The following is a 23,250-nucleotide window of genomic DNA, read 5'->3' on the forward strand; positions in this document are numbered from 1 at the left end:
GCATCTTTCACTCTGCTTTTTCTATGCTGTAACTTTAAGGGCTGGGACTCAGTTTCTTATGCCTTTTGGCTTTTCTAGAGCTGAGCCCACTGGTTTTTAAGTTCCAAGTGTTAAGCCCCACTGATTGTGAGAACTCGCAAAATTATTATGTTTTCAAAGCCAGATGTTATGAGGATTCTTCTTCCCCATGAGGGTTTCCTGTGCCTGGGGTGCTTGGCATGAGGGTCTGTTTCTGTCCCTTCTCTACACCCATGGCATCCTTGCCTCTAGCAGATAGTCTCATGGGTCTATTTAGCTCCCCACTGCATCTTCCACCCTCCCTATTCTCTTCAGTGTGGACTCTTCTCTATATTTAGCTGTGGAAAGTCTATTCTACCAGTCTTTGGTTATTTTCTGGGTTATTTACACTCATGTGGGTGTTATCCTTAGGATTGTATGCTTAAATTTTATCCTTAGGATGAGGTTAACTTAGTTAAGTTGAGTTAACTTAGGATCCTCCTACTCTACCATCTTCCTTGTTGGGGGGAGGGTGTTAAGATCAAGATATTTTAAATACTTGGAGTTTGCTTAATTTAATGTTTAAGAATCTTGGTTGGTGTTTTTGAGTATCGTTTTATTCTACAAACATTAAACTGGATAAAGAAGTCATAGTACCTAAATAATTAAATATTTACTTGCCATTATAAAAATATTTTATACTTACAAAATGGGAATTTTTTCTGTGAGGAAATTAAAAAAATACATTGAAGTAGAAAAAGGAAAGGAATCATGTATGAATAGTGCTATTTTCTAAACATAGACTACTCTTAATACTTTGATATAGCTCTTTCTAGGTTTTTATTCTATGTTTAGGTGATTTTTTAAAATATTTTTTCATTTTTAAGTTATCTCTGAACCCAATGTGGTGCTCAAACATACAACCTCAAGACCAAGAGTCACATGCTCTACCAGCCGAGCCAGCCAGACGCCCCTATTTAGGTGATTTTTAACAATTATATATAAGTTTTGTGTTCTGCATTTTTCACTAGTATTGTTTTAGGTTTCTTTGTAAAAAGAAAATTATGTTAGTTTAGAGAAATTTAGCTTTAGCATCAAAGTAAAATAGAGAAATACATTTTCAGAGTTAGAATAACTGTCTTCTTCATTGCTTTCTTCAGTACTGGTTTGTATATATTTTGAATTCAGGTTTATCAAAATAATAAATTTATGGGCCACAGTGTACCATACTCATCTTTCAAAGGTGAAATTAAGTATTCTCTTATCTCCCAGAGCACTTTTTTTGGGGCCAGATACATTGCGGTATGACTCACATACAATACAGTTCACTTTCTATGGTTTTGGACAAACATATTCTTCTGTGTAACCACTACCACAGTCAAGACAGGGAACAGTGTCCCTTAACAGCCCTCTTCTGTCTCTTTATAGTAAAAACTAGCCCCCTTCCCAGACTCAGCACTTGTCAACCACTGATTTGGTTTTTTTCCTTACGGTTTTGCCTTTTTCAGAATGTCTTTTGAGCAGAATTGTGCTGTTTGATGCATTTGTGTCTGCCTGGCTTCTTTCATTTTGTATAATGCTTCTGAGATTAATCCCTTGGATGTATCAGGTTATTGTTGAGTAGTATTTCATTGTGTGGATGTACGACATTTGTTTATTCATTCACTAGTGGATGGACATTGGGTTTTTGGTGATTATGAATAAAGTTGGTATTTACTTTCACTTATAGGTCTTTGTGTGGGCATATGTTTTCATATCTCTTGAGTAAATACCTAGGAGCAGGACCGCTGTGTCACCAAAGCTCCTTGATAGCTATTGCTTCACTTGGATACCTTGCTCAGCAGGGAGCCTGATACAGGACTCGATCCCAGGACCCTGAGATCATGACCTGAGCTGAAGGTAGATGCTTAACTTACTGAGCAACCCAGGCATCCCAGAAGAGAGAATCTTAAGCAGGTTCCACATCCAGCACAGAGCCTATCATAGGACTCCCTCTTAAACCCTGAGATCACGACCTGAGCCAAAATCAAGAGTCAGATGCTGACTGAGCTCAGTCAGGCAACTGAGCCACCCAGGTGTCCCAACAAATTTTAACTCTTAAAGTTAGAAGACTCCCACCCTTTCCCCTCAATTTATTTTGCAGAGGATTAAGATCTCACCAAAACTTAGTTGTATAGACAATAGATATGATGGACTCTTGATTGAATAATTATGTAAAATCTCTGTCTTCGGGCATTCAGAGATTTGAAATTCTCTGAGATATTCAAGATTTTTCTAATATAAATGTAATAATGTTTTAAATTATTAGATTCTCCCTAAAAATTTTCATCCTGCCAGATTTTCATTTCATAGAAGCTTTTAAAGCAGCTTGCCAAATTCTGAATATTCATGCTGGTCCATATTAGGAAAACCCAGATATAAAAATTTCTGTTTCTCCTTTAGTATAACGTTTTTATTTTTTCCATCATAAGTTTATTGAACAATGTGATTACTTTACAAACACCTAGCATAGTACCTCACTCAGAGAACAGATGTCTTATTCCCTGTTACTCTGACTAGCATGCAAGAGCAGTGCTGGTGGAACAGCTTTGAGTCAGAAGACCTGATGTCAGAGCCCTGGTTGCAGGAACTCAGACAAATCACTAACCTACTACTTCTCAGCCTTCTCAACTGTCTCAGGAGCAACATCAACACTTTCTCTGAGACTTGAGAAGCAGATGATGTGGTCATTAACTGGCTGAAGCAACGAAAGAATTAAGTATTAAATTCCAACTCACTGGTTTTGCAACTCTTAGCCAGTGATACTTATTTTACCTTTACAAACAATGATTAAACTTGGGCAGTAGCACTTCTAATTGTATTCAGGTAGAGAGTGAAAGATATAATAATGCCTTTGACTGAACGACTTAGAGGATTGTTTAGGTTTAATTATGGGTTCATCTCTCTAAGAAAGTAATAACTGTAATTATTGAAATGCTAAATTAATAAGAAATAAGCTTTATATTTCTCATTCCAGTGTTTGAAAAACAAGAATATCTAACCAAAACTGGGGTCAGATCTCAGCCCCTTACTGAATGATGTACAAATTTTATAATCCTATTTGAAAAATGAGGCTAATAACTGCCTTGAAAGGGTCTTTATGAGAGTCAAGATAATGCATGTAAAATGCTTAGCACAGTGCTTTTTAGTGTTATATAAAACCTACTTAGGAACTTTAGGGGAGGTAATAGCAGTAAACAAGTGGAAGTATTGAATCAGTCTTTATTTTAGACTTCTGTGAACTTTGAGTTAGGCTGTGATCACATGTTCCATCCAACTTAGCAGTACTCAAGTTTGGCCATGTGAGGTTAGGAAAATATATAAATAGCCAGTCCAAACAGAAAAATTCCACATCTCAAGTCAACCATATTTTCTACTTAGGTAGAGAAAAATAACGATCAAGTTTTTGACAAAGAATAAGAAAGCGGGACACTCAGGAATTGGGGAGCCCATCGACGTTCATCTGTGTCTGCATCTTTCTGTATCCTGGAAGCATTTTCTGCAGCAACACCTCGACCTCCATGTGAGGTCATCCAAAGTATCAGGGTCTGACAAGCCGAGGCCAGGCCCCGCTGCAGCTTCCCTAGTGCTGTTCCACCAGCCTCCCCAGCTGCCGCTGCCCCGTGGTGCTAGAGGTGCTGCAGGGGGTAGAGCAGCGCCAGCGCACCCCTGTGGCGGCTGTTTAAAGAACACAATTTTAAATTTAAAAAAAATTGAACAAGATGTGGAAAGGATCAGGATTCAAGGTCTATTTCTGAATTTTGGTACATAGAATACACTATTACGCAGTTAATAAATTATGTTGACAGATTCTTACAATAGGGAAATGCTTATCTTTTTAGATCAGGAAAGTATACAGTCAAGATTTTGTTAGAAATGTGTAGGAATTTACCAAAGGGTGTGGATTTGGGGGTGTTTTCCCTTCTACTCTAGCATATGTTTTTTAGTATTTCATAATTTTAAAAATACTTAATTTTTTTTTTTAAAGTATGCCTGTTACCTCGACTGTAACCTCTTTAGGAAAGCCTTTCTGGTTACTGAAGATTCATTTATGTCTTTGTAACTAAAACTGTTAAAGGTTTCTCTTCAAGTGAAGAAGACTGCTTTATTTATTTTTTTAAGATTTATGTATTTATTAGAGAAAGAGGTGATATGTGCATGGAAGCTGGAGGAAGGGCAGAAAGAGAGAGAGAGAGGGAGAAGTAGACCCCCTGCTGAGAGCAGAGCCTGATGCGGGACTCCATCTTACCACCCTAAGATCATGATCTGAGCCAGAAGCAGGAGTTGGAGGCTTAAATGAGTGAGCCACAGGCAGTCCTCTGCTTAATTTAAATGAGGTAGTTCTTAATGTTTTTCTGTGATTCTTGATACATTACAGAGTTACATACTGAGTTGGGTTTTTTCTTCTTTTGTATTTCCAATCCTTAGGTTCAAAGGACGTTAGAAGTACTTTTTATATTTAGAAACATTCATCCTAACCATTGTTTTCTTGCTGTCAAGAAAATTATAGTGTATATTTCCAAAGATGTTTACCACCAAATATTCAATAATGTGATTTTGGGAGACATGTAAAGTGAGCAGAAAAGAATGAATTACTTGGTGAGCCACACAGGGTTATTATTCATCATTATTTACACATGAAAATTCACTGCTTTCTATTTTTTTCTTAACAATAGTCATAAAGCAGACGCTTCCCATGTATTTTGCTCTCTTGATCTGCAGTGAGGTTTTTGAGATCCTAAACTCCATATATTAAATTTGCCTGGAATTTTTCCCTGGAAAATGAGAAGTTATGTGTCTGAAAATTGAAAAGGCACAAATCCCGACTAAAAAGTTGATTTGAGGATCTCATTTTCCTTATTTTTCCATCTCCTGGAAAGAATGCTCATATTACCTATGAAGAATAGAGATTTGATGTATTTTTAGGCTTATTTACTCTGTAAATGTCTTAATTTATGTGATTAAGTTTATTTTATTAGGACAAAGATTTTTCAGTCTTTTCTGTAGGAAGATGGAAGGAAAGAAAAATATTAGTTGGCATATTGTTACTTTGGCATTCAACCAGTTTTCATAGTAATTTTTACCAAGAAAGTCTTTGCCTGGATTTTTGTTATTTTAATAGTGTAGTAATAAAGCTCATCTTCAAGTTATTTCCCTCATATCTTGGTTTCCTGTAGCTTCTCCTTTATGTCCTATCAGTAAATTATAAATCATTAAGCATATTACTAGGTTACATTATTCCATCGTACTGACATGTAAAAGTACAGGTGTCTATTAAGAGGGTGTGAAATAGATTTAATCTTGAGGGCTACATAATCCAGGCAAGTTGAAGCAACTGTTAAGTAGTCTTAGTTTTAACCTTCCATTAGTTCTCAGTAATCCTAAGATATCACCACCCTTTCATTCCGATTTAAAACACCTTGCAGATCCCTGATAGTAAAAAGACATAATGAATGCTTTAATGACTCAGACTAGAAGCCATTACATTGACATTCATTTTCTTTTTTTTTAAAGATTTTATTTATTTATTTGCCAGAGAGAGAGGGAGAGAGCGCAAGCGAGCACAGGCAGACAGAGAGGCAGGCAGAGGCAGAGGGAGAAGCAGGCTCCCTGCTGAGCAAGGAGCGTGATGTGGGACTCAATCCCAGGACCCTGGGATCATGACCTGAGCTGAAGGCAGCCGCTTAACCAACTGAGCCACCCAGGCGTCCCGACATTCATTTTCAAATTATTTAATATGATATACAGTCATTCACTTAATAAGCTATTATTTGGAAGCTTCCATAGAGAGAAAAAGGAGAAATATATTCTTTGAATACGTTTGTTACTTTCTAATTTGCTTCTCCTGAGCTAAATAGATCATGTAAATACAAGCAACTAAGAGAGTAAAAGGTTATTTTCTATGTATAATGTAAATTAAAATTTAAAAGAAGCTTTATTTCTTGTGACTAAGTGGCAGCCTTAAAACTAAAAAACAGTAAGTATCAATATCCTTAACTCTGATGGTATTTTAAAAAAACATACTAAAAAATGTTCTCTCATTCCAAAGATAGGACAGATTTTTATGGGGAAACAAGTCACAAAGTATATCTTTGGCAACTCTGATTTTCTAGGTTTCCAAGTAAATTTGAGCTTGTCTGAATTAAGCATCACCAGTTTTATGATGAAGCATCTGTACTTCTCAGTAGGTCCCTGCCCCTTTAGTCCCTCTCTTTCTAAGAGACCTAGCAAAGTTACCTAAGTTCTACAGTACATGAATTCAGCCTGACTAGACAGAGTTCCAAAGTACTAAAATATTTCTGCTTGCATATATCATTAGGATACAGGTATACACTGAAATGAAACTCATGAGTTAGTTAGAAAATTGCACAACTGTTAATTCTCAAAAATGATGTGAAATAGCTAAGGGACTTTTGGAGAAGAAGAAACAAGGAATTAAGTATCAGTGATGCAAAAAATCATGTCATACTAGAGTGATGGAATGACTCCAGTAGTCTAGAAATGTAGTAAGATAAACTTAATAGTGATAAATATTATGTACTGTGTTTAAGTTTTTAAAAATGTGTATGTTATCTCATAACCCAAGGACAGCTGAGTAAGCGATGGTGTCTACAGAATTTCTCCTTAAGTTGGCTTTGTTGAGGAATAGCTGTCTGGTGGAAGGGACTAAAGGAATTACCCTGAAGCCTCATTTAGGAAGCAAAGTTTAGTGGCTTAAAACAATAACCATTTTTTTTTTTAGCTCTTATTTCTGTAGGTTGGCAGTCTGGGCCTCAATTGACTATGGTTTTTCTAGGCTCATTCTGTGTCTCTTATCAGCTGCTGGTTGGTTGGAGGCTAGATGAGATAGGATGGCTCAAGTGGGCCAACTTGCCCATGTGGCCTTCTCCCAGGCTTACACATGGCAGCTGGGAGTTCTGAGTGGAAGAGGTGGGAGAGCACTCAATGCTGTGGAGACCCAGACTCAGAATTGACATGACGTCACTTCCCCCAAATTCTGCTGATTAAAGCCAGGCTGAAAATAGGCACTGTCCCTTGATCAGAAGAGCTGCAAAGTTACATTGCAAAGAGGATGGGTGGACACAGAGAGGCTATAATTGCTCTCTTCTTTTAAATCGTCTACCACACCAAGCACATTGCTTTAATATGTTGTAGGTCAATAAAAATAGCAGTTTTGGCAAGATGCATTTATTCATATTCCTCATATTGAGAAACCACAGCTCCCACTACAAGCTGGCTCTTCATTTAATTTGGACAATGAATTTAATAGCTGAAAAGCAGGTTTTGTGCTTATTCTGAACTATTTTTCAAGGTAGTTTAGGAGGTAAAGTTACAGGTTATAAAGTTAAATGTTTTCTCTGTTTCAAAATTAGGTAAAAGCATCCAAAATAGATAACTGAGTACATCCAAAAGAAAATATAAATCTGTTTGATGTCGTAGATATTTATGTTCCTACAAACAGTTAATGATCTTTAAAAAAAAAAAAAAAAAAACCTGTGTGAAGAATAGATTACTATAAATGCAAATATGGGAATTTTGCTGTAAAAAACTAACAATTTTAAACATAGATGTTTGAAATTTTAAGTTTGAACATCTGTCTTATTTCCAGGAGCTCTGCCAGTGCCGACCTGGAGAAGGAAATTGTTCCTGCTGCAAAGAGTGTATGTTGTGTCTTGGGACCCTTTGGGATGAGTGCTGTGATTGTGTTGGTAAGTTGACATGCAGGAAAGTTCAGAATCTTTGATTTTAAGGGACTTTAAAAAATGTAAGTATATTTTATGTGTATAGATTAGTGTCAGTATAGATGTAGTAGGTATATAGAACATTATTGCATTTGCTTGGATTGAATGATATTTACATAGATATGCAGTTTTATTTTTATTGAAAAGCTCTGGAAGGAAATTCAAAGAGCTTATTCTTGAGGAACAATGGAAATTTTTTACTTTTCATTTTTAACATTTCATACTGTTGAACTTTTAATAAGAAGCTTATGTTATAGTTCCAAATAGAGAAAAATACTTCATATATTAAAAAATAGATTATCTTCCTTTTATCTAAGATTTCACTATGAGTTGCCTTGGTAGCTCAATCATTTAAGCTCCCAGCTCTTGATTTTTCTTGGGTCTCGGTCGTTGGGTGGTGAGATTGAGCCCTTATTGGGCTCCATGCTGGGCTGGGGCCTGCTTGGGATTCTCTCCGTCCCTCTCCTTCTGCCCCTCCCTGCCACTGAAAAAAAAAAAAAAAAAAAAGACTTAACTAAGAGATGCTTGAGAAATTAAAAGCTTTTTTTTTTTTTTGAGAAACTAAAAGTTATTTTTAAGTGCTTGCTGAGGAATAGTGTCCAAGATGTATTAAATAAAAAGTGGAGCACATCTGCGTGGCTCAGTTGGTTGGGCATTCAACTCTTGATTTCTGCTGGGCTCATGATCTCAGGGTGATGGGATCAAGGCCCCCTCTGGGCTCTGCTCTCAGTGGGGAGTCTATTTGAGATTCTGTCTCCCTCTCCCTTTGCCCCTCCCTGCACTTGCACACTTTCTCTCTCTCTTAGTCTCTCTAAAATAAATAAATAAATTAAAAAAAAAAAAAACCAAGGTGTGCAAAAGTGCGTTCATGGAATCACTTGTGTTTTCGAAAGAAAATTTACATGTGTAGACTGCTGATGGGAGAAACACTTATCATCCTCTCTCCAACCAGTTAACCCTTTTTCATCCCCTTAAACCACAGTTCAAATGTCCCCTTATCTCCCAAACATCTTTTTTGACTGAGATAGGATCCTCTACATTATTCAGATTATCTGCTTCTGTTAGGTCATGTGCTACATGCTACTATACTTGTTTTTAACGTTTCTTTCAATAGACTATAAACTCCTTAGGGACAGAATGGTGTCATTTTGATCTTTTATAATTAACTACTATGTTTATCAAAGCGGGATATATGTATATACGTGAAGTTCATGCATGTTGTACTAAAACAAGCCCCTGGCATGCTTGTTCCCAACCCTTTGATCCTGTGTCACAGACAGCAACTTCTAGGTCTTTGTTATGGTCTTACTTCCCTAATTTTGAATAATATCCCTATACTGTTCTCTTGATTCTTTGATTTTAGAAACTATTCATTGACTTTTTTTATGGCAGATAATGACTTAGCTTTATCTCTTATCTTCCCAATATAGTTATCACTACTTCTAGTTAAATCAGTAATTACGTTAGCAATCCATTGAATAAATTAGTGTTGCATATTAGTTTGATATATGATGTATAAACACTAGTTTATTAAATGAATAATACTATTAGGACTTTTTATATTGGAGTATGCTTGCTGAAAGCTTTCTTAATCTTCTAGACTTTGTATTAGAGTTTAAAATTCAGGCTTTCATTTTTAATTTATAAGAGCCCTTCTCTGCTTGTCCTTTTTGGGGAGCATACTGTTCTTCTTTTTTTTTTTTTTTTAAATTTTATTTATTTATTTATTTATTTAACAGAGAGAAAGAGAGAGAGAGCACAAGCAGAGGAATCAGCAATCAGAGGGAGAAGGAGAAACAGGCTCCCCGCTGAGCAGGGAGCCCAGTGTGGGGCTCGATCCCATAACCCTGGGATCATGACCTGACCCAAAGGCAGACACTTAATGATTGAGCCATCCAGGTGCTCAAACAGCTTTTTTTTTTTTTTTTTTAAGATTTATTTTTTTAAGTGACCTCCACTCCAACGGGGGGGCTTGAACTCACAACCTGGAGATTGAGAGTCACGTGCTCCACAAACTAACCCAACCCCATTGACCTCTTTTTCTAGGAAAAGACTTAAATAGTTCTGTTGAGAAAGAACCACTTATCTATGGTCATATCTCTACAATTCTAGAAGCAACTGGTGTGCTTCTAGGCTAGTTTCCATTTAAAAATATATATGTATATATATTATCTACCTCTGAGGATTTAATCAGTAGTTTTAAACTTTGAGGGAATTCATAACGTAACTTTACCTCTCATTTAAAATTCAGTTAATCCTTCTGCTCTCTAGGATAAAATTTCCATGTTCCAGTTCTTTCTGGAGAGCAGTATTCTTTTTCTTGTAAACCATTCTCTTCCACACTAGGTTCTTGTAATGTCCTCTGTAAATCTGTGGCTGCTCCTCCCTTCTAAATTGAAACACTGCCCATACTTTTCACATACTTTTCATAGGTGGGGCACAGGTCTCTGAGAGGACCTAAATTAGCCTTCCCTTCCGGTCTCATTTGGTGGACTTTTAGCACATACTTGTCTAGCAGGCTCTCCTCCAGCAACCTTGCATAAGAGAATTCGTTTCTCTTTTCTGATTTTCTCTTAAGGCAGCTCATTTTTATACTTGCTGTTAAACATATTACTCAAATCCTGTAGTTTTTGGATCCTGGATCTCTAGCTACACCTTTTTTAGTTTTATTTTAGTATTTGCTTTGTTTTTACTTTTCTTGAAGTACACAAAGAGAGTACAAAGAATACTTTGTACTCTCTTTGTGTACTTGAATGTAAACAAGTACATTTTTCTTGAATGTACACAAAGAGAATACAATGAACTTGTACACTTTTTTTGAATGTAGGCAAAGAGAGTACAATGAACTTCTGGGTACCTACTCCCCAGCTTCAGTAGCCATACCTCTTTCATCCATTCAATCATCTGTCTGTGAATCTGCACAACCCCTCTGCCACTTTCTTTTGTTGGGGTATTATAAAGTAATTTCAGTACATCTCCAAAGTCCTTTAGTTACACATCTTAAAAAAGAGAGAAAGTAAATTTTCTTACACATACAATGTTATGACCACACCTAAAATACGTAGCAGTACTTCCTTAACATTTAATATCTAGTCCATAGTCAGATTGCCCTAATCAACTAAATGTTGTTTATAGCTGTTTTAATCAAATCAAGGTCTCACAGTCCACTTACTGTATTTAGACTGTTAGGTTTCTTATGTTTCTTTTATTCTAAAACAATTCTTCCTTCCCTCACCACCTTTAAGGTTCTGTAGACTTGTTGAAGAAACTAGTGAATTGGATGGAAAATATATCGCTTTCTGGATCTGGCTGATTGCTTCCCATATTTAACTTGTTACTTTGTCCTATTTCCTATGCATTGGAGATTAGATCTTAAAACTGATCAGATTCAGATTCAGTTTTTGGGAGAGGTACATAAATTACACACTTGCAATGTCTGGTTGTCCTCCTTTTAGTGGTGTTAAGTTGATTGCTGGGTTCAAATGGTGAAAGTCTGATCCTTTTGTACTAAGTTTTCCACCAGTCTTTCACCTGGTAGTTTCACCCTTCATTGATGACCTTTGCCATTATCAATTTCATTAAATAATGATCTACTATTATCTTTCCTTCTGCATTTATTAGCTAGAATTATTCTGTATAGAAGAACTTTCTTACACCTACTAGAGCCCTTTGGCTACCCTGAAATAAGGGATATGTAAACAAAAAGTAAGATAAGTAATTCTCTTTGTTGAGTTTCAGAGTATTGACTTCATGCCCTAGCAAATTCCAGTAGTGTTCAATACATTTTTGCTTTGCTTTTTGGTAGGTTGGGTGTGGATGAGGGTGATGGTATTTTAAGTAACATTGTAAACTCATGGTTTTTTACATACATTTAGTGTTTTAATCAGTTGCTGCCATTATTGTTTTTGCTCAAATTGTTTCATCTTTGGTCAGTAGGAGCTTCCTCAACTTGGTGCTTGAGTCCTTTTGACATGCTTTTTGACATCTTTTTGACATGTTCTTTCTTAGCTTTAGAGACTGTTCAAAGCTCATCTTATATATCTTACATATGTAATTAGCCATTTCCCCAGGAGACTTTGAGTCCCAACAGAAGAAAATGGTGGGCAGAGACCACAGTCGTGCCATTAGGACTACTTGTTGCTGCTACCAGCTTTCTTATAACCCTTTTTAGTGGGCAGAGCTAATAAATAGTTATAAGGGAAAATCTTTTTGAGTTTGTAGTAATATTGCCAATTCAAATTTAAGATGACAGGTCTTTATTCCTTTTGATTTTACATCTGTAGCTCTTTCATACTGAAATTTTTGTTTTCTAATAACATTAATATTACTTATATGCTTTATTTATAATACATTAGTGAGATTATTAAGTGGCAGTTAAGATTGTTCTTTGTCCTTGAACACGTATTGAAGATATAAAGCCCAAATACTGTCTTCCGAAATCAGCTGGAGTATTTTCTGCGAGTGGTTATGTGACCGACTTGATTTAAAATTGGGTTTATTTATGTTAGTTTTCAATTTTTAGGGATTGTTTATTTCCCTTGTGATTTGTGTGTTGATTATGTAAAATATTTACATAATTAGAAAGACAAATGTATGTAACAGTGGTAAAGCAGTCATCTCTGTCACTTCCACTTTGTTCCTTCTATACATAATGTGACCATATAACTTATTGTCCAAACTAAGACATTTTTGAGAGTTAAACCAGGACATGACCTGAATTGACTAAACCTGAAATGACCTGAATTGGCTCAAGGAAATGGGTAAATGGTTTCATCCTACCTATACTCATTGTTTAAAACTTTTGTAGGCATTTATATTTTTTAAAAAACAAACAGACAAACATTAATTTATTACAGAAAACATTGTGCTTCATGCTTTTTCTTTCTTGTTTTTGTATTTTAATTTAAATAAATGCCCTGGAACTTCTTCCATATTAATTTGTGGGGGGGTACCTACATAGAAGCCCATTGTTGGCTGAAACACCTTATGTATTCATTTGTTGATAGATGGACATTTGGGTTGTTTCCAATCTTTTGTCATTACAAATAAAATTATAATGAATAATCTTGAAGAGTCAATTCCATGTGATATTGCTAGATATTATCCCATTCTCCTCCAAAAGAGTCAGAATATTTGCATTCTCACCAAGGCCCTGTTTCCCCCACACTTCCAAAAAATTATGTTGCCAAACTTTTGTTGCTGTTATTTGCCAAAGTTTTGGATTTTTGTTAATTTGATAGGGAAATGGTGTAGTTTTAAATTTTCATTTCTTTTATTACTAGTGAGGTTGAGCATCTGTTCATATGTTTTTGGACTATTTATACTTACTTTTTTTGTGAATTATTCATATCTTTGCCCATTTTTCTACTGGATTTTTGGTATTTTTATTTATTATTTAGAAGTTTAAAAATATGTTAGGCATATAAGGCCAACATTTATGTTATAAATTATAATTTTGTTTCCCAGTTGCTCATTTGTATTTTAACCTTTTTTGGTTTTGTTTTTAAGATTTTGTTTATTTATGGGCGCCTGGGTGGCTCAGTGGTTAAGCCGCTGCCTTCAGCTCAGGTCATGATCTCAGGGTCCTGGGATCGAGTCCTGCATCGGGCTCTCTGCTCAGCAGGGAGCCTGCTTCCTCCTCTCTCTCTCTCTCTCTCTTTCTGCCTGCCTCTCTGCCTACTTGTGATTTCTCTCTGTCAAATAAATAAATAAAATCTTAAAAAAAAAAAAAAGATTTTGTTTATTTATTTGAGAAGGGCAGAGAGAGAGAGAGAGCACAAGCAGGAGAAGGGAGAAGCAGACTCTCCTCTGAGCAGGGAAACCGACGCAGGGCTTGATCCCAAGACCCCAAAACTATGACCTGAGCCAAAGACAGATGCAAAGACAGATGGACTGAGCCACCCAGGCGCCCTTTCTTTGCTGTTTTTTATCTTGAAAAGTTTTTTTTTTTTTATTTTGTGTCAACTTTATCAGTGTTTCCTTTCATTATTTCTAGATTTTGAGTCATAGGTTTTCCCCCTACTCCCAGATAGTACTTGCATGGTTTTATTTGTTTATTTATCTGCATATAACCCTCTAATACATTTGGAATTCATCCTGATTTATATATGAACTATGGATCCAGTTGTCTCTTTTTGACACAATTACCACTATTCATTTAAATAGTACTTATAAAGTCATAAAGCTATTTATTTAAGTCTTTCTTCCACTGATTTGAGATGCCACCAGTATCATATGTACTTTGCTTTCATTTCTGGGTTTTCTATGTTATGCCAATAGTCTCCATGTCCGTTCATGCATCAGAATCACACTTACTTATTTAAAAAAGCCTTATAAATGTTTTACTATCTAGAAAGACTAGACAACCATCCATTGCTTTTCTGGCCATAGTATATTAATTTCAAGCGTGCATACATACATACTAGAGTTAATAAGAGGATTCTTTTCTTCCCTTTAGGTTTGCACATGTTCTTTATAAAAGACTTTCCAACCAGGCTTAACTTTTGAAAACTATTTCTCCAAAAAGCTATTAAAAATTAGGCTGCTCTTATTCCCTTGAGATTTTCTGCCATAAAGTACAGAAACAGACCATTGATAATATTAAGTTTTTGTATAAATAAAATGCTCTGTTTTGTATTTTGGGCATTAGCTTGCACTTTTAGAATCATGTGCAATGAAAACAAGTGAGCCTAACAACTGAAAAGGAGCCACTGGCCAGAATAGCAACTTGGCCCACCTAAACAAAATTTAACCTAAACTAAAATGGCTTCTTGCTTTGACTTCTCTTCTTATTTACTTGTCTGCTTTATAGTTCCTGACCCTTAATTCCTGTTTTATGGCTCTTTTTCTGACTTTATCCACTTAGATTAGTTTTTGCTTATTGTATAATTTCACATAAATGGAATCATACAGTATCACATAGTGGTTTAAAATGCATTTTAGAAAATTATGGAATGATGTATAATAAAACAGATTCTACAATTAACCATAAAAATAAAATTGTCAGTGTTTTTAATGAGCAAAAAATGGGTTTATTTAAGAATAGCAGAAAATTGCAGTTTGGGATATGAAAGCTACAGCAAAACCATAGGCAAGTCCAGAAAACAAAGGAGAGGAACACTCTTTTATAGAGGACAGGGAGGAGTTAGGAGTACTCTTGTAAATAAAAAGTATGCTGGAGTAAACTAAGAGTTGGAAGTGTAATGGCTTCTCATTGGCTTAATTCGGACAGTCTCTCATTGTCTGGGCTGTTACCAGGGGAGAAGAAAACTTCCTCTCTCCTGCTGGGGCAGCAAAGTATAGTCTTCTTCTTCCTTTTGGGAGTTCAGTGGTGTACTGTTTGGATAATGTTGATTTGGAGATACTAGATTCTTTCTGAGACTGAGGTCATGTCTAGTACTTAATGAAAATATTATAGATTCTAAATCTAGGCTAGGAAGCCTGGTAAAAAACTGCATAGCAAGAATAACTTGAACCATTTTGCCACACCATTTCAGAGATTCCAGATCTCACCCAGGTGAGAGAAAAACCTATGAAAAGGGCAAAAGAAGGTGGGGGTGTCAGGTAAGAGGCAGTGCCTGCAAAACCCAGGAAAACAAGATGAGACAGTTATGCACTTGACACTTGGAACACAAAGTCAAATGTTGAGCCTTAAGACAAAAACTCTGCCATCCTCTTGATGGCATGTTTCTTCTGTATTCCTGGTTCTTTATCTGCTTTATGAATTCCTTGAACTCTGACTTTCAACTCATGGCTATGGTTCTAATACCAACTTGACTGGGGTGCAGCCCTTTCCTTTTAGGACATCCAGGCTTTTTATGATTTTACCTTTTATAGGTCAGATCATATCTAGGTGTATCCATTGGCTACCGCACAGAATGGATTTCTGTCTTGCTTCACACCAACACTTGTTACTCTCTAATATTAGAGAACAAATATGTGCTAAGAGTTCATCCAAATCCTAGTGTGGTAAATATTTGTTTTCTTAGTTATTTTTAGACATAATCAAATTACATTCCTAGTTCAGGAAAATATGAATAAAATTAGAGTACAGTGGAAAACACCTTTGTTGAAATAAATGACTTTGGGACTCTAACCAAACATAACATAATTTTTTTTTTTTTTTAAGATTTTATTTATTTATTTGACAGAGAGAAATCACAAGTAGACGGAGAGGCAGGCAGAGAGAGAGAGGAAGGGAAGCAGGCTCCCTGCTGAGCAGAGAGCCCGATGTGGGACTCGATCCCAGGACCCTGAGATCATGACCCGAGCCGAAGGCAGCGGCTTAACCCACTGAGCCACCCAGGCGCCCACATAACATAATTTTTAAAAATTTTTTATTTATTTACATTTATTGAGGTGTAGTTGGTAGAGTAATACATTAGTTTCAGGTAGAAATATAGTGAATTGACAACATGATGCTATGCTCACCTGTCACTATAAATGCTATTTCAGTACCATTGACTAGATTCCCTATGCTGTACCTTTCATCCTTGTGACTTATTCACTTCGTTAAATGGAATTCTGTACCTCCCATTCCCCTTCAGTCATTTGGCCCATATCCACCTCCCCCCTTCGCCTCTGGTAACCACCAGTTTGTCCTCTGTATTTATGAGTCTGTTGTTGCTTTTTTGTTTCTGTGCTTGTTTTTCAGATTCCACATAGAAGTGAAATCTTATGGTGTTTGTTTTTCTCTGACTTCTTTTACTTAACGTAATAACCTCTAGGTCGGTCCTTGTTGTTGCAAATTCTTTTTTATGACTGAGTATAATATTCCATTAGATACATGTGTGTAAGACTACTCTTCTTCCTCCATTCATCTATCAATAGATACTTGGTTGCTTCTACATCTCGGCTATTACAAATAATGCTGTAATGAACAGGGGTGCCTATATCTTTTTTAATTAGTGTTTTTGTTTTCTTTGGCCCAGTAAATAGAATAATTGGATCATATGGTATTTATAGTTGTATTTTTTTAGTAACCTCCATATTGTTTCCCACAGTGGCCACATCAGTTTACATTCCCAGCAACAGTGCATGAGAGTTCCCTTTTTTCCACATCCTTTCTAACACTTGTTATTTGTCTTTTTGTTACTAGCCATTGTAACTGATATAAAGTGATAGCTCATTGTGGTTTTGATTTGCATTTCCCTCACGACTGGTGATGTTGAGCATCTTTTCATGTGTCTATTGGCCATCTGGATGTCTTCTTTGGAAAAAAGTCTCTTCAAGTCCCTTGCCCATTTTTAATTGGATTATTATTATTTGGTGTTGAGTTGTACAGTTCTTTATATATTTTAGATATTCACCCCTTATCAGACATTTTATTTGCAAATATCTTCTCCTCTATGCTAGGTTGACTTTTTTGTTTTGTTGGTGGTTTCCTTTGTTTTGAAAAATCTTTTTATTTTGGTGTAGTCCTACCAGTTTGTTTTTAGTTTTGTATCCCTTGCCTCAGGAGACATATCTAGAAAAATGTTGCTAAGGGCGTTGTCCAAAAGGTTATTGCCTGTTTTTTCTTCTAGGACCTTTCTGGTTTCAGGTCTCACATTTAGGTCTTTCATCCATTTTGAGTTTATTTTTGTGTATGGTGTAAGAAAGCTATCCAGTTTCATTCTTTTGCATGTAGCTGCCCCATTTTCCCAGCACTATTTATTGAAGAAACTGTCTTTTTCCCATTTATATTCTTTCGTGGGGGCTTGGAGGGACAGAGGCAGAGAGTGAATCTTAAGCAGGCTCCATGCCCAATGCAGAGCCCCACGCAGGGCTCAATCTCATAACCCTGAAATTATGACATAAGACCATGCTTAAACCAACTGAGCCACCCAGGCGCCCCTCCATTTATATTCTTGCCATCTCTGTTTGTAGATTAGCTGACGATATAAGTGTGACTTTATTTCTGGGCTCTCTGTTTTGTTCCATTCATCTATGTGTCTGTTTTTGTGCCAGTATCATATTATTTTGGTTACTGTAGCTTTGTAGTATTACTTGAAATCTGGGATTATGATACCTTCAGCTTTGTTCTTCTTTCTCAAGATTGTTTGCACTCTTGAAGGTCTTTTGTAGTTCCATGCAAATTTTAAGATTATTTGTTCTAGTTTTGTGAAAAACACTATTATTATTTTGATAGGGATTGTGCTGAATATGTTTTTGCTTTGGGTAATATGAACATTTTAACAATATTAATTCTTCCGTGGTTTGTCTTTCCATTTGTGTTTGTCATTTTCAATTTCTTTCATCAGTGTTTTATAGTTTTCAGGGTATAGGTCTTTAACCCCTTTGGTTAAGTTAATTCCTTAGTATTTTATTCTTTTTGGTACAATTATAAATGGAATTGTTTTCTTAGTTTCTCTTTCTGCTATATCATTATTAGTGTATAGAAATGCAACAGATTTCTATATATTAATTTTGTATCCTGTAGTAAATATTTATTTTTAAATCCTTATTGACAAATACGATTTTCCATCTTTTCCTTTTAAAATACTGATAGTATTTAAGAAAACTAGGCATATTATTTAGATAAATTATGGTCTCCACCAAATCCAATTTTTGCATTGATTTAATACATATGCCAGAATCGATATGTCAAGAGATATAAGCTTTTTTTAATTTGGTTTTATTTTGCTAAAATTGTTTGATTGGCTCAAATGTTTATAATTGTTACCCAGCAAGTACTTAAGGACACCCAACTCTAGAGTCATATATGCCTAATTTTCTTCAAGGATAGTCATTAAATATCTTTTACTTTCAGCCCACCGTAATCTATTACATATATCAAATATGAGTCATAGCATAATATTCAGAAATAGTTTCTTTCATTCTCTCTCTTTTTTTTTGGGGGGGGGGTTTATTTAATATTTGAGAGACAGACAGACATAGCACAAGCAGGGGGAGAGGCAGAGGGTGAGACATAAGCAGACTCCCTGCTGAGCTCTGAGCCTGGAGTGGGACTTAATTCTAGGAGCTGGCAATCATGACCTGAGTGAAAGGCATACACTTAATCATCTGAGCCACCCAGGCATCCCATTCAGGAGCAATTTCAATTACCAAAACAATTTGCAATTCCCAAAACTGTTATGTTGTTGTTGTTGTTTTTCCACAAAAAGCTCTGTTAGGCAATTGTTTTTTAATTAAGGTGATTTTTTTTTCCAAAAAGGAATACTCCTCACTTAACTCAGGTATATCTTTGAGAAACCGAATAGCTATACCTTTATTCCAAATTAACCTTTTTTAAAAAAAATTCTCTTTTGTGATACCCATTGGATCTTATTCTTAAAAATGATAATTGACCCCACGTTTCTTAAAGTAAATTGCTTGTTATTTACAAGTCCCTTAGGTTGTCATAAAAATAGTTTTGGGGGGTACCTGGGTGGCTCAGGTTGTGATCCCAGGGTTCTGGGATAGAGCCCCCCACTAGGCTCCCTGCTCTATGGGGAGTCCGCTTCTCCCTCTCTATCTGCAGCTCCCCCTGTTTGTGTGCATGTGCTCTCTCTCTCTTTCTCTGTCAAATAAGTAAATAAAACCTTTACAAAAAAAATAGTTTCGGGAATTGCATTATGAAGTTATTTTGCTTTTATATTTGTATGTGAGCCCCAGCCAAAACAAGGGTCCTGAATTGAAAGGATTTTTTTAAATTACTCATGTACATTAGTTCCTCTTCTATATCCAAGAAAGAACTTTGAGTTTGTTTATTGTATATGTCCTATATATCTCCTGCCTTTTAAAAAGACATTTTAAAAGGGGATCTTGCCCCAGTACTATGAGCACACTTTGCACTCAGATCTTGTGATCTGATGTGATCTTTCTCACATCATTCCCTAATAAAAGGAGCCAGGCTTCTTAGAAGAACAGCTGGTTCTAACACTGAGGCAGGAAATATAGAAGATAAACCTGGAACATGTTAAAGTGCCAAAAGGTAAGGAAGTGCTAAAAACAACAACAGCAACAAACTCATATTGGTGTGTGTGTGTCAGCTTTACACAGAACCAACTGAAAGAGCTCCTGGTGGCAAAAGCTGGAAAAAACAACCAACAGAATAAAGTAGTAATGGATTATAACCAAGAGTATAAAATAGATATTCACGAATCTATATTGATATAAATAATTGATTAAATAAGTTAACTAGTAGAAGAAAAGAGACAGATCACGAAGACAGAATTCAAATAAACTATGTAGATATTCTGCCCTCAAGGAGGGGGAGCATAACTGCTGGTGCAGGTGTGGGCTACTCATAGTGACTTCCCTCTGGGAAGGTGGGAAGAGAGTGACTTTGCAGTGGAGAAATCTGACATACACTATTTCAGCCAGATGATTAAGGTCAATATAAGCAGTTATAAGTCTTGCTGGCAGTGTGTACCTTCGATCCGATTTGATGAAAATAGCACTTTATCTCTATGATCTTCCTCCCAGTAACCTATAACCTGAATCTTATTGTGAGAAAAACATCACACATATTCTAAAAGCAGTGCATCCTATGAAATACCTGACTAGTACTACTCAAAACTGTCAAAGCCATCAAAAATAGGAAAACTGAAAAACTGCCACAGCCATGAAAAGCCTAAAGAGATATGATGGCTAAATTTAGTGTGGCATCCTAAATGGGATCTTGGAACAGGACAAGGATATTAGGTAAATACTATAGAAATCTGAGTTATGTATGTATATTATTTAATAATATGTATCAATATGAGTCCCTTAATTATAAGAAATGTACCATATTATATAAGATGTTAAGCCTCTGCCTTCGTCCTGGGATCGAGTCCCACGTCGGGCTCTCTGCTCAGCAGGGAGCCTGCTTCCTCCTCTCTCTGCCTGCCTCTCTGCCTGCTTGTGATCTGTCTCTGTCAAAGAAATAAATAAAATCTTAAAAAAAAAAAAAAAAAAGTCTTAAGAAATAAGCTGTAGAGAGAGGTACCTGACTGGCTAAGTTGCTTAAACATCTGACTCTTGATTTTAGCTCAGATCCTTATCTCAGGGTTTTGGGATGGAGCCCTGCTCCAGGCTCTGCACTTAGCGGGGAGTCTGCTTGAGCTTCTCTCCCTCTCCCTCTGCTCCTCTTCCCCTCCCGGCTCATAAGCTCTCTCTCTCTCTCTCTCAAACAAATAAATAAATAAATAAAATACTTTTTCTTTTTCTTTTTTTTTTTAAAGTAGGTTATAGGGGCGACTGGCAACTCAGTCAGTTAAGCATCTGCCTTTGGCTCAGGTTATAATCTCAGGGTCCTGGGATCAAGGCCTGTCTTGGGTTCCCTGCTCAGCAGGGAGCTTGCTTCTCTGTCTCCCTCTGCTGCTCCCCCTGCTGACGCTCTTTAGCATGCATTGTCTCCTCTTTGTCAAACAAATAAGATCTTTTTCAAAAATAGGTTATAGAGGGAAAAAAGGTTTAGAGGAAATAAACTTTTAAAATAAATAAATAAAAATAAATCAATTAATAATAATAAAATAATTAATAAAAATAATTAATAAATAAAATAGCATGGACAATATAATCCTATGTAACAGAAATTTTATCCATGTATCTAATTGTCAAAATAAAGAGACTTATTTAAAAGAAACTTTCTTAGGATTTTTATGTTGGAAGTACACTTAATTTATAGATACATTTTTGGAGTGCTGATACAGTTTTAGTATTGAATTCTTCTACCCATAAGCATGGTGTTGCTTACTATTTAATGTCTATATGTCTTTAATATCTTTCAATAGCGATTTACCATTATCAAAACAAAAAAATTAAGTTTAAAATGTTAATCCATTCATTAAACAAAGGATAGTAGTTTTGTTTATACTGTAAAATTTGGGAAGATCAGATGAGATTCTGCTATTGAATGGATTAGTTATAGACATTTGTAACTTGATGCTTCTTTAGTTCAAGATGTCTTGATTCTTAGGCCAGGCATTCCATATCTACTAGATGACTTCCTAAAGAATTTTGTCTAGTGAAGCACTTTTTAATTCTTTAAAATGTCAGTGTAGCAGTATCTGGCTTTCAGGTCCCTGCTCTGTCACCTAATACATTATATGGCTTTTTGTATGTTACACATTATATGTTACTCAGCTTCTTGTAAAGATGAAGGCAAAGATAGTATCATTCTAAAATCGTATAACACAGTAGCTTTCATTTGTAGCTATTACAATTATCACTCTTAAGTTAGTAAACGATATTGGATTTAATAGTTATTTACAACTACTAATTTTTTATGATCTCTATAAAAATAATTGGGCTTGGGCACAAAGCTGTATTCTGTGAACTCTGAATTTTCTCTTGGATTTAGCCAGACCATCCATCTAAGAACTAGACTCTATTGTTAAAGCCCTTTTTAAAACTGCCTCTGCACTACTGTACTTGGCATTGTGCATTGAGTCTGCCTTGAGAGCATTGTATTGCTATGACAACTCCTGAGAGGACAGATGGTGGTGGGATTTTTATGTTTATGAAAACAGGGCATGGGTTTTAAAAGATTAAGGAAAGCTTCTCTAGACAATGGCATGTCCCCATTTCTCAGTTTCAGTCATTACTTATCTCACCAATGTTGTTTTTTGTATCACTATATCTTCTGTATAGCATCAGATAAATTGTTTCCTTTTTTTGTTTTAATAATCTGTAGTTTTGAAAACAATAGGAGTTTGTTAGCAGGAAAAGATAATTATAGTATTAACTAAGTATTGGTTCTTTTTAAAACTATACCTACCCATGGGGATTCTCATTTACTTTCTGTATTCATGCTGAGGAAACTAAGAGATGAGAACTTCCAACCATTCTGATTTCCCTCTCAAAATGAGGTCTATTTGGTCATATGCTCTGAATCCCATTGCTCTTTCTGGATAACGGTAGAGCACATTCTGCCTTAGAGATCTAGCTACAATTGCCACAGTCTCTTTCCATCTGTTCTTCTAACGCAGCAGTTCCCAAACTTTTTTTTTTTTAATCTCAGAACTCCTTTATACTCTGAAAAATTCAATCTTTTTTTAATTTCATTTTTTATTGTTAATACCCTGCTTACTTTAAAAACATATAGCTTTAAAAACAAGATAGCTTTCAATACAGAAAAGACACTCCCCAAATGAAACACTCTGAAACAAAAGAAAAAATATGACTCAGAGGATGAAAACCAGAAGCTAATTACAGCAGAAACCTAAGCTGAGGGATACTTAATTTTTTTATTCCTTTTTAAAAATTTTTTAAATTTTGTAATAAACATATAATGTATTATTAGCCCCAGGGGTACAGGTCTATGAATCTCTAGGTTTACACACTTCACAGCACTCACCATAGCACATACCCTCCCCAATGTCCATAACCCCACACCCCCTCCCTACCCCCTCTTTCCCCGGCCACCCTCAGTTTGTTTTGTGAGATTAAGAGTCCCTTATGGTTTGTCTCCCTCCCAATCCCATCTTGTTTCATTTATTCTTTTCCTACCCCCCAAACCCCCCACGTTGCATCTCCACTTCCTTATATCAAGGAGATCATATGT

General features: G+C 35.9%; 1 protein-coding gene across 4 annotated transcripts in view; it reads left to right on the forward strand.

The window, feature by feature from the left end:
• The window catches only part of TWSG1 (twisted gastrulation BMP signaling modulator 1), a 65,953-nt gene that overhangs the window by 26,884 nt on the left and 15,819 nt on the right, over positions 1 to 23,250 (forward strand). For all 4 annotated transcript variants that reach the window (XM_059138858.1, XM_059138856.1, XM_059138860.1 and 1 more), the window contains one exon: positions 7,646 to 7,745. In XM_059138858.1, the coding sequence (XP_058994841.1) occupies positions 7,646 to 7,745 (100 nt within the window). The remainder of the gene's footprint in view (positions 1 to 7,645; positions 7,746 to 23,250) is intronic.

The sequence above is a fragment of the Mustela lutreola genome, chromosome 11, assembly GCF_030435805.1.
Source record: "Mustela lutreola isolate mMusLut2 chromosome 11, mMusLut2.pri, whole genome shotgun sequence".
NCBI lineage: Eukaryota > Metazoa > Chordata > Mammalia > Carnivora > Mustelidae > Mustela > Mustela lutreola.